Below are 18214 nucleotides of genomic sequence, written 5' to 3'. Positions count from 1 at the left end.
CGGGACGGATCCTGCGTTGAGTAATAACAGGGAACTCATAGATTTTATTGTTGGAGCTACTGCAAGGTTAACATGCCCAACATTCTCAGTTTCAATCAAGAATTGTCATCATTGTGCATCACAATCAATACCCAATTTTCAGTTAAAGCTGCCGTCGGCAAGTCTGGCAGATTGGGTCGATTAGCCAAAATTTTGAATGTTTACAACTCTCATGCCCCTCCCCACTACCAGCGAGCACCCTCCCATCGAGGTCGTGCTCGTCAGTGCGTCACTGTGCGTGTGTACCTGATTTTCTGTGAACGCGTCCGTCTCTTCAGCATCTATCAACACCATGGACTCGGAGGTAGGCTGCCCTGGCTAATCTATCCATAGATAGCAATAACCGAGGAATTGGAAGCTTGTTAGTAGATTTTCTCTCCGCCATCACGCTTCATGCAATCTCCAGGCGAACTTCAGGCGTGGCGTGTGCATGTGATATTAACGTGCGCGAGTGAGGGGGGATCTGTCGCGTGTGCACGACCTGTGATTGACAGTCAGATCTCACACCCCCCTGCGCTGATTGGACCTGATGAAGCGGGATTTTTGCAAAACAAATAACACGCTCCAGGTGGAGTTAGAAGCTCGGGTTTTTTTCTAAAACCACCTTATTTATGTTGTTCTGTCGGATTATAGTGTCGATTACACTGAATATGATCAAAAAAATGTTGCCGACGGCAGCTTTAATTCACCAGTTTCACCTCAAGAATTTAAGAAGCAAAGAGCAGAAAACTTGATTGATTTCGATGCACTTACAATCTCAAGGTTTTAGTGAAACTTGTTTAAGTAGATGTTAACAATATTTCAAGTTCACGACATTCTTTATTAATTTCGACATACAATCAGCTCACTGTAAATGCACATTACTGGCCTTGGTTGCAAAATATATATATGCTATCTCCACAGTTGTTGACTGGTTACACTTCTTACAACACAACACTCCTCTATTCTTCTAACAATCTCATTGCAAGTTTAGATTCATGACAAACGCTACCATGCAAATTCAACATTTACCTTATGTAGCATTTCACAGAAACAGCTATTTTCTTATATACCTCAACGTCACATGAACAAACCTTTTTTTTACTAAGAAGTGAGCATCTAAAAAGTAAATCTAAAGAGTGACGGTGGAATTGAAACAAACCAAAGACGAATAAACTTTTGTTGCAGTGAACACTTGGAGCAATGCTTATATATATATATATATATATATATATATATATATATATATATATATATATATATATATTTACATATATACGTCAGCAGAGTAAGTGACTGTGCACAACTCTCTCCACATGGAGGAGAGGCGCATCTCCAGTATGCATGTTCTCATGTTGTTTCAGCTTCCCAGACTCAGTAAAACCCTTTCCACAATGTGTACATGCGTATGGTTTTTCTCCAGTATGGATTCTTTTGTGTATTTTCAAGCCGCCAGCTCTAGTAAAAGCTTTGCCACACACAGTGCACAAGTGAGCTTTCACACCAGTATGCATTTTCTGATGATGAGTAAAATTACTAAGCCATAAAAATGTCTTGCCACAAAAAGAACACAAGTAGGGCCTCTCGTTTGTATGAATTTTAAGGTGGGTCTTCAAATGTCTTGGCAGAATAAATTTTTGACTGCACTGATCACAGTTAAACAGCTTTTCTCCCGAGTGAGAACGCAGATGATTTCTGAGATACGCTGCCCGGGTAAAACCCTTCCCACACTGACAGCATGTGAAGGGTTTCTCTCCAGTGTGACTCCGTGTGTGAGCATTAAGGTGTCCTTTCTGTGTGAAACTCTTTCCACACTGAGAGCATGTGAAAGGACTCACGCCGGAGTGAACTCTCATGTGATCTTTAAAATATCCTTTATGTGTGAAACTCTTTCCACATTGAAGACATGCAAAAGGCTTCTTTCCAGAGTTAACTTTCATGTGATCTTTAACGTATCCCTCGTGTGTAAAGGTCTTTCCATCCTGAGGGCAAGTGAAAGCCATTTCTCCAGCATGAATTCTCATGTGATACTTAAGGTTTCCTTTACGTGAGAACCTCTTTCCACACTGATGGCACGAGTAAGGCTTCTCTCCTGTGTGAATTCTCATGTGGTCTTTGAGATTTTCCTTACATGTGAAACTCTTTCCACACTGAGGGCATGCAAAACGACTCTCTCCGGTGTGAACTCTCATGTGATCCTTACAGTATCCTTCACGTGTGAAACTCTTTCCACATTGAGGGCATGTGAAAGGCTTCTCTCCAGAGTGAACTCGTATGTGACCTTTGAGATTTCCTTTACGCCTGAAACTTTTACCGCATTGAGGGCATATGAAAGGTTTCTCTCCAGCATGAATTTTCATGTGATCCTTAAGGTTTCCTATACGTGAGAACCTCTTTCCACACTGATGGCACGAGTAGGGCTTCTCTCCTGTGTGAATCCGTATGTGGTCTTTAAGATGGTCTTTACACGTGAAACTCTTTCGACATTGAGGGCATGCAAAACGACTCTCTCCGGTGTGAACTCTCATGTGATCCTTACAGTATCTCTCACGTGTGAAACTCTTCCCACATTGAGGGCATGTGAAAGGCTTCTCTCCAGAGTGAACTCGTATGTGATCCTTAAGATTTCCTTTCCGCGTGAAACTCTTGCCACACTGAAGGCATGTGAAAGGCTTCTCACCGGTGTGAATTCTTAAATGAATCTTGAGGCTTCCTTTTTGTGTGAACATACTTCCACACTGATGGCACGTGAAAGACGTTGTGGCTTCTATTCTTTTTTGTGAGAGACTGCTGGCAAACACTGAGCAACTAGAGTTTTCTCCAGTTATAAATTTATGCGTTTTTTGATACTGATGTTCCTCCTCCGCTTCATTCTGATATTGCCTTTCCTCTTTCACTCCCATCAGGTCTAAAATGAACATATTAAACTGTTATATATTCAGTTAAAGAGGGATAACCGTGAAATAAAGTTAAAACACTTTTTCAGAAAGCAACAGTGGTCAAGTTTCTTTAAGTCAGCACTCTTCAGCCTTCAGTTTAGTTAATCAAACAGACCTGAACAATCTACTCAAGGTCATCAAGATCTGAAAATTGCAGGTCAGTTGTGTAAGATCAGGGTAAGAGCTTAACTTAAAACATTGGCCCTCCACACCAAGAGTTTGGTTGCAGACTACAGTTAGGCTCAGTCGTTTGCAACATTTTAAAAAGAAGTTACAATACATGAAAATGTGACCAAGATGTAATTTGTTTGTTCAGACCAGGGGCCTCATGTATAAACCTTTGCGTAGATTTTATAATAAAAATGTGTGAATATGCAAAAAAAGAATAGTTTGCGTATGCACAAATGTTTTCAGATTTGTAAAATTGTACAGTAAAAACACCAGGTTGAGAGCCAGTAGCCGGGCTTCCATTACAGATTTGCGCAAAACTTTTGCGAGATTTTCTAAATGTCGATAAAAAACTATAGCGAAATGACTGCGTTTTCATTAACCGACGTTATGCGACTAAAGCATAAAAATGACTAATAAAGTCCTTCCAAAAATCATGGCAACGGACGTTGGTAGTAGGGGTGTAAATATTAATCGATTCGTATCGATGCATCGATTATACAGCCGACGATTCGATGCATCGATGCGTCCGCAAGAGTATCGATTCATGTGTTTATTTTGCCGCCTGTCTATTTTCAGCGATCTGCTCCGAAAAATGCGTACAACCTATAAGCTGCGGGTGGCGCTAACCTCATTATTGTCTTCTACTTCACACGCGTTACTTACGTTTCACAGTCTATCAATGTTCACACACATTGTTGAGTCTGACTTTCAAGAGCGATGGATCCCTCAGAGCGAGCTGGCAATGACAGTGAAATGTTACACACTCCAGTCGGCGTCAAGTCATGGGTGTGGATGTATTTTGGCTTCAGGAAAACAGATGGAGCAGTGGTAAGAGATGTTGCCGTTTGTCTGATTGCGCCCGTTTCACACATACTCCGTTTGCAGTGCGTATGCGGTGCGTATTGTTTTCAGTACCCATGTTAACAGGTCAGAGCTTTCACACTGCACGCGGTTGCGGTCCGTTTATCCGTTCCAGTTGCGGTGCGTATACAGCAGTGCAGAGATCGTTTCCGCACCGAGTCTATTTATGCTGTGCTGCACGCGCTGATTTAAAGTGACAGCGCATGTTTTGTGGTCAAAATGAACACAGATTGACATGAAAATGTAGTAATTTCACCATAAATGAGTTTAATTAAATAAATTGTAGTAATCTCACCATAAATGTATTTAATTTATTTCTACTATTTTTCACAGTCATCTTTTTTACTTTAAGACCGGGGTAAAGCAAGGAAAACTACAATTTACCTCAACAAGGCGACATAATGAACAACATTCATTTGTGGAGGTGGAAAAACAATTTCTTTGTGACATGCAATTGTATTCTGTATACTCAATAAAAGGCAAATTATATATTATTTTTGTTGATTTATTTGAAACTTAATAGATATCATGTAAAAATCGAGTATTGAATCGTATCGAATCGAATCGTATCGCGGGGAATTCTGAAGTATCGAAAATAATCGAATCGTTGGCTTAAGAAATCGGTATCGTATCGAATCGTCATGTAGGCTCCGATTTACACCCCTAGTTGGTACAGTAGGTTCACATATATCCCAGCAACTAGCCAATATTATTAATGGAAGGAGACATAGGCGTGTATCCAAGCATTAATGGAAAGGAAAACCCCTTATACTGTGAGCGGCACATATGAGGAGTTTCTGGGTGTTTCTCCCTCATATCTGCTTCGAGATCTTGATAAATTGTGGCATTTCTTTGTTGTTTAGAATCCAGTATTCTGGTAATAGTCTTTAAAAGTCTTTAATGAATTTAACGAAGAACTCTGTCTCGTCTTCTGTCCAAACATACTGCGCCTTCTTTAAAGAATGATAAACTTTTACGTACGCCAGGTGACCTGTAAATGTGAAATGTGCAGTTTTACTGTCTCCTTTTTCGAACTGCCTGAAAAATCACCTCATACGAGCTTAAAAACTTTTTTGTGATATATGGGAGTTTTTGGGAAATTGATTTGTTTTCATTGGGCGTATTTTCAATTCGCAATTTCAATTTGTGCAATTTGAAGGGTAATAAAAACGAGGCTACTGACATATAGTAGTTTGAAGGGCAGCACTGGAAGATGTGGAATATTCAATTAATGGATTAAATAATAATAATCAATGATTGATAAAAAAAATATCCCACCATAAGATCGCATAATGTACAATTAACTTTCATCTCAAAAGATGAAAGACAATTGGATTCTCCATGATATGACAACTTTAAAGAAGAATCAAGAATGGATACCAACCTCTTTGTTCCTCAATATTTTCATTTTCCACTCTGGATGGTTCTTGATCACTCATGTCCTCAATTTCCACTTTAATAAACTCCATGATTACAATAGCATGTCATGTAGATTCCTATAGTTACATTTGAGGTAATTCCTACTGCTTCTTTATATGTGTTTTACTTGTAGAATGAATACTTCCAAGCATTTATCAGTGAACTGCTGTGAAGAAAAGAAAAAAGAAAAAACTATTTATACATTCTTATTTAAACATTGTGCACACTGATAAAGATAAGGTTTAAAAAATCCCTGGTGCCAAATTCATCTCTTAAAGCCATTTTCACATGTTTTAGTTATAATTCAGGGGAGAAAATAATTTATTTGATCCCCTGATGATTAGTTGATATTCTGTCTCTATCCGTTAAAATAAACCTACCATAAAAATTATTGACCCTTTATTTCTTTGTAAGTGGGCAAATGTACAAGATCAGCAGGGGATCAAATAATTATTTTCTCCACTGTATATAATACACACTGATGAGCCAGAACATTATGACCAGTCACAGGTGAAGAGAATATCATTGATCATTTCCTAACAAGGCCACATATTAAGATCTGGGTAGATTTGATGGAAAGCAAACAATCAGTTCTCCAAATCAACCTGTTGGATGCAGGAGAAATGGGCAGGAATAAAGATCTGAGTGACTTTAAAAGGGTCAAATTGTTATGGCAAGTCGACTGAGTCGGAGTATTTCTGAAACGGAAAGACTTGTGTGTTGCTCCCGGTCAGAAGTAGTGAGAATTTATCAACAGGTCCGAGGAGGGACAAACCGGCGACACGCCTCGGTGGGACTGCACTGTTTTTACAGCATGTGGAGGACCAACAACATATTAGGAGGTTGTCTTGATGTTTTGGCTCATTGGTGTATACAATAAAACTGGCTGCATCACACTTCATTGTTGTATTCCCTTATTTTGTGGACAAAATAAATAAAATAGGAAACAGCAGAGGCTATCTGCACTAAGTGTTAAATGCAGACAATAAAAAAAAAATGTATTTTCTTGAATCACAAGTGTAAATAGTGTTAGATGTTATTTATACTTATATTATTATATTTGCAGTGTATTGTAGTACATTACAGGGCTCCAGACTGCGACCATTTTCCTGCATTTTTCCACAACTCTCAGTTGCACTATATGAAATTTTTTTTTTTTTTTCATTTTTATTCTCTTATCTCATAAAACCTATTAGTGATGAGTCGTTCATGAACGATCCGTTCATTGCATCTGTCATGTGACAAATGAACGAAAGACTCGGAAAATAAAGTCATTATTTATGTTCCCTGTAAATTATTTTTGACTGCATTATAATGATTTCTTAATTTAGAATATGATCAAGATTGCGTAGGTGGATGTGTTCGTGGAATTTGCCTGTTAAAAGTATAACATTTAAAGCCCCTTAAATGAACGAAATGACTTGAAAAAAAGATTTGTTCATTTTGATGAACGAGATCGAACAAGAGAGTCAGTAAAATGATCCGAACTTCCCATCACTAAAACCTATTGTAATGTTATTATTAGTAATCCGCCTTTTATTGTATATGGCGAATGAGTTGTTAATATCAGCCTTTAATAATAATACCAGCTGACAGGGTTCAATGTATAATTTCCAGCATTAGTTAAGGGAGACTTATTTTCTTGAGAAAAAGTAACATGTACTGTGCCTTAACCCTCTGGGGACCAAGCTGTTTTTGGGGCCCTTGAGATGTTCTGACATGCTCTGACATTTGTGCTTTTTTCAGTTATTTATAAACATGTTAATGGCAAAGGTGTAAATTCACTCTATATAGCACAAACAGGCCTACCATAATATGCGAGCAACATGTATGTAGATGTTTGTATTTTTAAGAGAATAATGTTTATGCGTGGTTATTTAAAAAAATAAAAATGAAAGTTGCTGAAATAAGACCACAAAACTCATACAAAATATGTGCCCACAAGACTTTTGACTAATGGATGTTTTCTCTTGGAGTTCTAGCTTCAAAATTATGTGAAAATAGTCTTGCTTTATCGTTCACAAAAAAAAAATACATTGATTTAAATGGTGTAAAACAGGTTTTGCTTGGAAAGCCAATATGCGAGGGGGAGGAGTAGTTTACACCTTAGATTACCCAGTCCCACCCACTCTGCATAATGACTCTGCATAATTAGCCATTCATTCAGGTGTGACACTGACTGAGCCACAATGCAAGGACAAAATAGCCTATATATTTAGAAGAAGACTTATATTGACCATTTAAGATTTTGCTTACATCTATCTTGTAAATATGTTTTGCTATTTTATTAAAAAGGTTACAATTACAACAATAATTACAATTTCAGCAATATTTCTGCAAAAAAAGTACTCTTTCTTTGTAAAAAAAAAAAAAAAAGATTATAGGCCTACATTTTATCATATGTATTCATTAGTTTGAATATAGCCAACATTGGAACATCTTAGTCTATGACTTTATTTTTGACAAAATAGTATTTTATATATATGAGCAGAAAAGCTTATTTGATGTGACAGTATATTCTACAGTAAAAACTGTACCCAAATCTAGTCAACAAAATGTTGTCTTTCATACTTCGCCTGACTGTAACGCAGTAACTGTAACTGTAAAAGCAGTTTATTCTTTCACACACAGACGCGCGATTCATATTTAGGCTAAACAGTCTTTACAAATATGTACCCTTCATTCATCTCACAGAAACGCTATTCATATTATAGAAACGCGATTCATCTTTTTGTTTACATAAGCCTACAACGTTATTCCATAACGTTATTCCACATTAACACTTGAGAAAGGATAACTTAGCCTACCTCACTCCTCAGCGGGATCTGCTCCTCATATCAGCACGGAAAATTTTCTCCATAAGGTAGGCTATATTATGCCTCTTTGTTTACAGCTGATGCGGGGGCGTTTCACAGACTGAAATGGTTCTCAGAATTTGCGTTTGAATAGCACGCGCTCTCCGGGGCGTGGTCAAATTACTTTTGAATGGCTCCTAATGAGCTCGACTGGAGTCGCTCTCTTTTTATACAGATTACAGAAGCTGATAATATTTGTTTTTTATATAAATTACTTCATTTAAAAGCTGCGATCTCAAGCTTTATGCCCGTGGGTCTGTTTGCCTGTTTGACTGAATTTTCGCGGAGTTATAGATAATTTTCGAACGCGTTTCAAATGGGAGTTTACTGACAGAGAGAAGGCAGAAATAGCATCATGTTAGTTTTTCTTTATTTGTCAAAAAGCAAAACACTTTATTTGTATTGTGAGTATACAGAAAAAAAATAGAAACTGAACAGGATCGATTGATGTATTACACGAAAATGAAAGATCAAAATTAACAGAGCATTTTGTGTTTATTTTTCATTGCTAAAAAAAAAAACGAGCAAAACGCGCGGGCGCGTTTTTGGTCCCCAGAGGGTTAAAGGTCCCATGACATGAAATTTTCACTTTCTGAGGTTTTTTAACATTAATATGAGTTCCCCTAGCCTGTATATGGTCCCCAAGTTTCTAAAAATTTCAATCGGTGTAAATCGAGCTTTTGCTATCTTTCTCTGCCTTTTAGAAAATGGAGGCTCATACGCGCTGATCTTGAATCTCCTCCTTATGACGCCATAAGGAGGAAATGTTACCTCCCCTGTCTCTGCTTTGCCCGCCCAGAGAATATTTTCCGCCCATGAGAAAATGAGCTAGGAAGTAGGAACACGCGCGCGCGATTTTAGTTTGTCCACGAGAGATATCATGGCTTTTGAGCGCGCGAAGCATAACAATTGCTCAATAATTGGATGTACAAATGAACACCGAAGGGTCAATACAGAGCTGGGCTTGCTGAACGTCTGAAACTAAAGTCTGGATCACTCTCTTTGGCTCAGCTACACACCTCGGACAAGTAAGTCAACTAATTATATATAAGTGTGTTGCTTTACTGTTTATGGTTACCTAGATTGTTACACGTAGAATGTGGCTGTAACATTAGCTATGCAGCTATGCAGTTTATGTGTGTGAATACACACACTGTAACGCGAGTGTTGTACACGTCTTTGTTATTTGGATAACCGTTTTCCTGTTGGTTATATGGCGCGCGCGATATCCGCATTTCAAGATCGCAGAGCTTGATGTAATTGTAATAAGATAAATACAGACGTTACAGATCTCTCATGAAAAGGCAACAGTAGGTTAGCGTTAGCTACATGATAATAACTGTAAACCATCCGAATAAAGTACCGTATCCAGACATAATATTTTAAACTAACCATTCGGAAACGTCCTGCTGGAGCCGCTGAGGTGCAACTTCTTCATCTGTTGCTTCTCCATCCGGATCAGTGCTATATCCAACGTAAACATGCACGCCACGGTACCGTTGCGCAAGATGGTCAAGGCCACACCCACCCTCCACCTTGCGCTGCCTTTCTCCTCCTCATTAGTATTTAAAGCTACAGACACCGAAACGGCCCGTCTGAAGGAAGCTCATTCTGGGACTGGCTTGTAGTGGCTATAATTCTGCACCGAGGCTGAATTTTTGGAAAGAGATTTCAGATACAGTACTAGGGACCACTAAGGCCTATATTAAAGCCTACAAAAAGTAGCATGTCATGGGACCTTTAAAGGCTCATGAAACCCCAAAACATATTTTTTGAGATGTGAACAGGCTGCACATCACTGAAAACACTAATACATTTAACCAAGTGGAAATTGGTTATTTTTGCGTTTTTCTGAGCAAATTCGTTCTTCCAGGTTCAAAGCAAAGTCGAAGCAACGTTATGGATTGTGAGGTAGAAGTGTGCCTTCGGAGTGTGTGATTGGCTGCCGGCACGATTCTATGTCAGCTGACCCTCGAGCGACTCTCTGCATTTATTCATGAGAAAGAGCTCGTTCAGTCCAATCACTGCACTGTATTGCGCATGAGATCACATTACAGCGGAGAATTCAAACAACCATCGGCGCGAGCATGAGAGCGGATTCTGCCGCGATGAGTTCAACAACGCTTGGAACGAGGATAATATAGTTCATATACGGACTGGAGAAAGCGAATTTCAAGTTTTTATTAAATAAAATTGCGGGGTGGTGGTGGCGCAATGGATAAGACACATGCCTTTGGTGTGAGAGACCCGGGTTCGAATCCACTGTGAGACACCAATGTGTCCCTGAGCAAGACACTTAACCCCTAGTTGCTCCAGAGGTGTGCGACCTCTGACATATATAGCAATTGTAAGTCGCTTTGAATAAAAGCGTCAGCTAAATGAATAAATGTAAATGTAAATGTTATGGATTTACTCCAGAGCAATGGTCGGCAACAGGCGGCCTGTGGGCCAAAACTGGCCTGCCAGCAGTGATATCTGGCCCGCGCACGCTGACAGATTATTCTGATAGTGGCTGGTTCTGAAATAGATCTGTCATGACAGGAACAGTTAACATTACTCACAATCACTTCTTCTTAAGTGATTTTGCCTTCAAAATAAAAGCACAGGAATGTTGCACGCAATGTTTTATTTTGAGATGAATTGAGAGCTTTTAATTTGAAATGTTCTGGGAGTCTGAAATTCCAAAGAGTCTGAGTATCGCTACACTAAACACACCTCTAAAATAGCCGTCATCAAATGTCTATATTCTTTGCAAACAGCGACAACTTCGTTGCAGACAAGACACACCGGCTTTGCATTCACAAAACTAGATGAACGCATAGTTGTCTTTCCATTCTTCGTTGTATGCCCTATTTTCACTCTTTAGACTCTTCGATAGCCATTTTCTCTCACCAGCTAGCTTAAATGTTAACATCACTCTGCACACGACTAATAGCGTACAGTACCTCCAGCACAAAAAATTAAATAAAATTGCAGTTTAGTACATGAGGATGTCAAGGATTAATTCTGAGAGTAAAAGTAGCTATGCCAAATAATTATTTCAATAAGTTAGGCTCCATTGTGTAACAAGCAAATTCAAATAATACACATTTATTATTCACAATATGGAAAGAGGAAATAAGAGCATGACTTATTCAAGTCCTCTTTTATTTTTTTTGTTATTTTTATCCGTTCCGCATCTCCCACATATGTGTTTTAGCAAGGCGGTCTGTGTTGCAAGTTGGTGAATGAAGATACTTGCCAGGTGACGTGTCACTACTGCATTTATCCAGAGTAAAACCCGGACACCGCCACACACATGTGGCTTTTTGTTAATGACTGTCCTACTACAGGATTTAACACAGAGTAACAGCTCACTACCAGTTACAAAAGACACTGTAACAGTCTGTCACAGGCAAGTCTAGTTGCATTTTTCATCAATTTATTTCTTAAATTATCCTGTGACTATGTTCTGTCCCGCTATCTAGTGTCGATTTTTTTTTTTGGGCCCGATGCCAAACGTACTTGCCGACCCCTGCCCTAGAGCTAAACACGAACCAGCACCGTATATACGCACGTTTAATCACGTCTTATTTAAATTAAATACTGTATATATGCAAATAAGGACACTGATGCAGCTGTACAGTCTGATCATGAACACAATGAGATTGTTCTGATACACAGACAATGTAGACCGAAACTTCAAAGAATAATGGACAAAAAGTAACTATGACTTTATTCTTTCTGTGTTAAACTGACACGTCATTTGTTCAGAGACTGTAGTGCTCGTAAATGAAATGAAAATATTCTTAGACCTTTTAAAAGTTCTTTTTGGCAGTTTCTTACATAAGGTTAATTTTTTAACCTCTGTTTTTGTTTTTTGTTTTTTTTAAACACAGTGGTCATATTTTAACATTCATGTGTCTGTATAATGAGTTGTTGCAGGTCAGTGTTTTATTGGTTGTTTTCTCCCCACTTGTCCCGCACGTCACATATTGAGAAAATGTCCTGCATTTTCATCAGTCTGTTGGTTTTTAATTATCATAAAAAGAAAACATGCATGCGTTCTTTTGCCTTTCTAAGAAAGCATTTTATCTATTCTTTTTGCGGCGTAGTTTTTCCCCTATATTTAACAGCGCTTCGTCAGAAGTACAAATACAACAGCCGTTTTTTTAAATCCTATCCAATAGTGGATAAGAAAGGAGTAAACACGGCCATTGGTAGGTTGTGACGGAAAATGTGGAGCTGTGATTCATGTCATGTGTTCCCTGTCAGAAAACAAATGGATAATTCGGAATAGAATAATGTGAGCCTCCAGTATGATTGTAATATTTGGTTGGTATGTGCTGTTTTCTGGTGTTTCAGCCAAGTGTGTTGGAGGAGAACAGCATTCATCAACTTGTTGCCTGCTGTGGTTGTTTCAATTCACATCCTTTCTAAAAATATGACAGTTTTTGGTTTAATATATAAGACTGTCAATGAACTAATTTCATGTTGTTTTATATTTTATTTGTTCATTATTTATTTTGTTGGATTTTAGTTGGACTTGGTCAGAACTGTTTCAAAAGTAGTGATCTGCATGATGCCTGCTGCCTTTGGGCTCAGTGATGTTGACTTTAAATGACATGTAAAATAAAGACATGTTCTGTTACATTGTGATGTAATGGTGTTTTCTGGAAGGGACTAAAGAACAAAGTATTTTTATCAGCTGAAAAGCAGAATACAAATGTTTTTATTAAGTTAGATAGACATTATATAACAGTTTCAGGTTATGTTTTAGTGTTGGTAACATGTTAGGATAGGGCCGATAGACGATACCATCGTCCATCACGATGGGTGACAGACATCACGATGTTTAGCCAAACTGCTTCTATGGACACCAATCATTGTGTATTTTACAAACTATAAATGTATTATTTTGCTATAAATTATATATATTTAAAATGTCTGAAACCTAAAATAAACATTATGTGGTTAAAAACACTGAATAGTTGTGATATATGACAAGCGCTGAGCACGTCCGTTTGCACTCTGAATTAAAAACTCCACATAAATCAAGGAGAAGTATCTGAAGTAGGGCTATACATTTGTTTATTTTCAGATTTTATCATGTAATTTTATTTTATTTTATTTTTTCAAAATGTATACATTTGCATGACTTATTTTAGTAAATATATTGTGTGTGTTTAAAAAAAAAAAAAAAATTGATATTAACGATGGTCATTAAAAACAGAACAAAAAATCTGTATGTTTGATTATTAAAGAATTCAAACAGCACAAATATCCTCACACACACTTTAACCAGTCTATTAGACAAAGCTATGTTTCCATCCACCTATTTTTATGCGCATTATGGAATATTGCATTAAAAAAAAACCTGGATGAATACGCCAAGATGTGCATACATTATAAAATTGTGCATAAAAACAAAATGTTTTAAGCGATAAGAAAATAAACTACGATGGAAACACATTTACCGAATAAATTCCTCGATGTGCATCAAAAAAGACATGTGACTTTGCAATGGGAAGGCAAAACTGGACCAACTAGCGGGCCCATCTCATTGCACAGCATCTGAAATGCCTCGTCAACGAAGTTCGGTATAATTCCCTCCTAGAACTCTCTTACACGACTGCGTTCCCAATCAGCCATCCGCCTCAGAAAGTTAACATGACCGTGTTTATTGCATTTCGTCTGCATGCTCTGAGGAGTAATATATTATATATGAAAAGTATTATATAGGCTACAGTGGCTTCTCCTACTGCATCGACTTCCATTTTTCTTAGTGATATTTATCGACAGTTTATGAGCAAGTGATGATTTTGTTCTCTTCGCAAAATGTCTTATGCAATATTCCAATTTTGCGCAGAAGTTACATTTGCAACTTGGGATGTACACATGTCTAGAGAGATACATGCGCAACTTTGGAAACATGTCTAGAGAAGAAATAAGAAGAAAATACTCACATCTTTATATGATTTCTTGCAATACACCATATCTTCAGATATCACACTGGAACTCCTCGATATCATGTTGGAAACTGATGCGAATAAACACAACGATATGTTGTTATACTTATTTGATAAAGTAAGAGAGCAGAATGAAGTTCCAAACCAAGCATACTCACTACATAGAGCAATAGAGTATGAAACTCTGTATCAAGTGTCCAAAATGCCAAATTAGAGTATTGACATGCATGTTTTAGCACACCAGGGTGACTAGGAACATTCAATTATCCAGTCGTGATTTCTTGTTTCAAATGAGTGTAAATATGAGGAAACACAAAGGCCAAATTCCCTTAATCATCCATCACAATGAGTAAAACCACATAATATAGTTCTGATGTGCAGCAAAAAGATTGTTGAGCTTGTTGGGCAATAATTCATTAGTTCCCATCAACAGGAACTGTTATAAATCTTCCTGGAAGAGGACGTGTGTGTATATCGTCCTAATGCACAGTGAGGAGGAAAGTCTGAGTGGCCAAAGACTCTTCAAGCATCACAGCTGTAGGAAATGCAGAGATTAGTCGAGTCTTGGGGTCAGAAAGCCTTAAAACGTGTATCAAACCGCACCTACATCACCACAAGCTGTTTGTGAGGGTTTTGCTCTCATCCCAAAACAAACTCCAGCATATTCAGTTGTCAGACACGACTGGAGTACAAACGTGACTCAGTTCTGTGGTCAGATGAAACAAAAAAAAGTGCTTTTTGGCAGCAATCCCACCAGATGCAAAATATTCATCTCCAATGCAAAATTCATATTTTGTAAATAAAGTGTTTAAAATATATATATATATATATATACACTAGCATTCAAAAGTTTTAGATCGGTAAGATTTTTAATGTTTTTAAAAGAAGTATCTTCTGCTCACCAAGGCTGCATTTATTTGATTAAAAATACAAACAAAAACAGTCATATTGTGAAATATTATTCCAATTTAAAACAGCTGTTTTCTATGTGAATATACAGTAAAGTGTCATTTATTCCTGTGATCAAAGCTGAATTTACTTCTAATATGATGATTTGATGCTCAAGAAACATTTATGATTATTATCAATGTTGAAAACAGTTATTTAAATTTTTATTTCATGATGCTATGATGAATAGAAAGTTCAAAAGAACAGCATTTATCTGAAATCTAAAGCTTTTGTAACATGAAACACTAGCGTTCAAAAGTTTGGGGTCAGTAAAAATTCTTATTTTATTTTGGGGGGAAAGAAATAACATAAATCAATACTTTTATTCATGAAGGATGAGTTAAACTGATCAAAAGTTACAGTAAAGACATTTATAATGTTAGAAAATATTCTATTTTAAATAAATGCTGTTCTTTTGAACTTTCTATTCATCAAAGAATTTTGAAAAAAAAATTGTACAACTGTTTTCAACATTGATAATAATAATGATTTCTTGAGCATAAAATCATCATATTAGAATGAATTCTTAAGGATCATGTGACACTGAAGACTGGAGTAATGATGCTGAAAATTCAGCTTTGATCACAGGAATACATTACAGTTTAAAATATATTAAAATAGAAAACAGTCATTTTAAAATGTCATAACATTTTTTTTATCAAATAAATGCAGCCTTGGTGAGCAGAAGATACTTCTTTTAAAAACATTTAAAAATCTTACTGACCCCAGACTTTTGAACGGTAGTGTGTATAAAGGACAATCCATCCAAAACTGTTTGTGTTTCATGGGGAAAACCAACCCCAAATAGAAATAACTAATAATATAATAAAACTTTTTTAAAGTTTAAATTAAATCGATTTAAATTAAATATTTTGAATTATGAACTGAAACGAGATCATACATTAACGATGGACTTGATGACAAGCAGCTTATCATTCAGTGATCATATTACAGATGTCATGTCTTTTTTCATTCAGTATTTTGACAGATGCACCAATTCATCTTATCAACCTGCATGTAAAAATAGGAATACATCAAATGCATCAATATGATCAGCAATAAAGAAAGGAACGTAAAATGCATAAATGTGCAATTTATAAAGAGGCAGCTCTTCGAATGAAGCATTGCTGTATTACAGTCAAGGCAAATAATGTCCATTCATGTCATCATTCAACGCTAAATGTTTTCAATGACAGTATTAAGTCAGTAATATGATGTTGTTGGAGCGCATTTATACGACGTCTAACGGTTTATGAACGCGTTATGTTTGTCAATAGACATTAAATGAAGCCCTGAAATACAAACCTTCTCGCAGCCGAGGCGCAGCCACGTGACCGTGACGTCACACCATGACCTAAACGCGTACAGAGGCGAAATAAAAGTCCGTGTACTCAAACATATGATATAAACTATCAGTGACTCAAATCAAAACATTAAAATAAAAAACATCTATAAAAATAAATATATATTATAAAAAAAATCAAATACAATCTGTTTTGGTGAAATGCAAAATGATTGTGATCTGAATTTCACCCACACTCTGTCAAATGTAGGCCTACTAAACAATGCAATGCAATAGAAGGGAAGGGAAGGAAAAATACACTGATATCCTGTGCTATTTCTTATGTATGTGTTTCATTCATTTTCTATTATTATTTTTATATTGTTAATTGTGACTGGGCTTTTCAATAGCTTGATTAGCAAGAGCCAATAATGCAAGTAATCAAATCAAAAATAAAAATGTTTACAAATGACAAACAATATAACAATAACAATTCAGTAGTCCAGTTCAGTAGATGTGTGATTGATTGCTCATTTCATTTTGTAAAAAAAAAAAAAAAAGAAAAGTGAAAACCTTACGCCAAAGCATTTGATGCAAGCTCTGAATCTCTCAATTTCATTTTAAAGCCTATAACTCTAAGAAAATTAAGATTTGCATTTTAGCATTAAGGTATGCTGTTTTTCCCCCGATTATTCTCATTAATACAGTAGTTTTGAATGTAATGTCATAAAAAAATAAAAAAAAAAATAAAAAAAAAATAAACTGTTCTATATTCAAATTAAACCATCACCTCCATGAATTAAAAAGTACATGAAATATCTTGGTGTACCCTTAAAAAAAAAAAAAAGGAAGTTCATTTACCATGGACTGGACTCTCTAGAAGTCCTGGAGATTCATTTATGAAGGTGTGTATATTAATGACTGTAAAAGTGTAAAAGGAAAGAAAATCCTAAAAATCATATCTGTGCCAAAATTATTAATTCAGTGAAAACTGAGCATTGCTCCCAGCAATCAGTTCTGGCTAACTCTGATTAGCATTGTCCACAAAGCCTGGCCAAACCACTGGACTGTTTTTCATAAACACATCCAACTGGATCAGCTTGTTTATTCCCAGAGGGTTTCAAGTGATTATCCTAATGAATATTGATTGAAAACATTTATATTAGTATATCAATAGGCTGGGTCCAGTTAACATCGCAAATCACACTCTTAGATTTCACTTAGATTGATAATTATATAGTTAAAGTCACGATGAAACAGGGCTATGTCTATGATAAAGAGACAGCCACTCTTGCATTGCATGTTCGTCAGGGACGTGCAGAGAGATCCTCAAGGCCAGGGGCTCAAATGCAAAAAAGGGGCATATATAAGTTCAAAAGTTAGGAAACATTACTATTTTTAATGTTTTTGGAAGAAGTCTCTTATGCTCATCAAGGCTGCATAAAAAAATAAAATTAAAAAAACATACAGAAGAAAACAGTAATATTGTGAAATGTTACTACAATCTAAAATAATGGTTTTCTATTTTAATATACTTATAACTTTTGATACTTTTTTCAAGATTCTGAGTTTGAAAAGTTACAAAAAGAACAGCATTTATTTCAAATAGAAAACTGTTGTACCAATATCCACAACTGTTCAAACGTTTGGGGTCAGTAATTTTCTTTCTTTCTTTCTTTCTTTAAAAAAAAGAAAGTAATATTTTTATTCAGCAAGGATGTGTTAAATTGATCAAAAGTGATAGTAAAGACTTAAAAAATAATTTCTATTTTA

The 18214-nt window shown here is 36.5% G+C and overlaps 1 protein-coding gene across 5 annotated transcripts; it reads right to left on the bottom strand.

The window, feature by feature from the left end:
* Positions 1-1288: 1288 nt before the first annotated feature.
* LOC309500670 (uncharacterized protein) lies at positions 1289-16501 on the bottom strand. 5 transcript variants are annotated; one of them, XM_082172351.1, is made up of 4 exons: positions 16465-16501; positions 14209-14282; positions 5374-5574; positions 1289-2926 (listed from the first exon to the last, which is right to left on the bottom strand). In XM_082172351.1, exons 3-4 carry the CDS (start codon positions 5456-5458, stop codon positions 1299-1301), a joined length of 1713 nt encoding a protein of 570 aa, XP_082028477.1. In that variant the 5' UTR covers positions 5459-5574; positions 14209-14282; positions 16465-16501; the 3' UTR covers positions 1289-1298. The 5 variants fall into 5 exon arrangements, with proteins under 5 accessions (XP_082028477.1, XP_082028480.1, XP_082028478.1 ...); XM_082172354.1 differs by lacking the exon at positions 16465-16501 and adding an exon at positions 16061-16452; XM_082172352.1 differs by lacking the exon at positions 16465-16501 and adding an exon at positions 14370-15613.
* Positions 16502-18214: the final 1713 nt, after the last annotated feature.

This window comes from Leuciscus leuciscus (genome assembly GCF_965113295.1).
Source record: "Leuciscus leuciscus genome assembly, chromosome: 6".
In the NCBI taxonomy this organism is placed as follows: Eukaryota; Metazoa; Chordata; class Actinopteri; order Cypriniformes; family Leuciscidae; genus Leuciscus; species Leuciscus leuciscus.
This window is presented reverse-complemented; position numbering and strand designations above follow the sequence as displayed.

Coding starts and splice junctions, on each gene's coding strand:
- LOC309500670 (XM_082172351.1), bottom strand. CDS start 5,458: ATGGAGTTTATTAAAGTGGAAATTGAGGACATGAGTGATCAAGAACCA. Junction 2,927..5,373: donor AAATATTGAGGAACAAAGAG/GTTGGTATCCAT, acceptor TGTTCATTTTAG/ACCTGATGGGAGTGAAAGAG.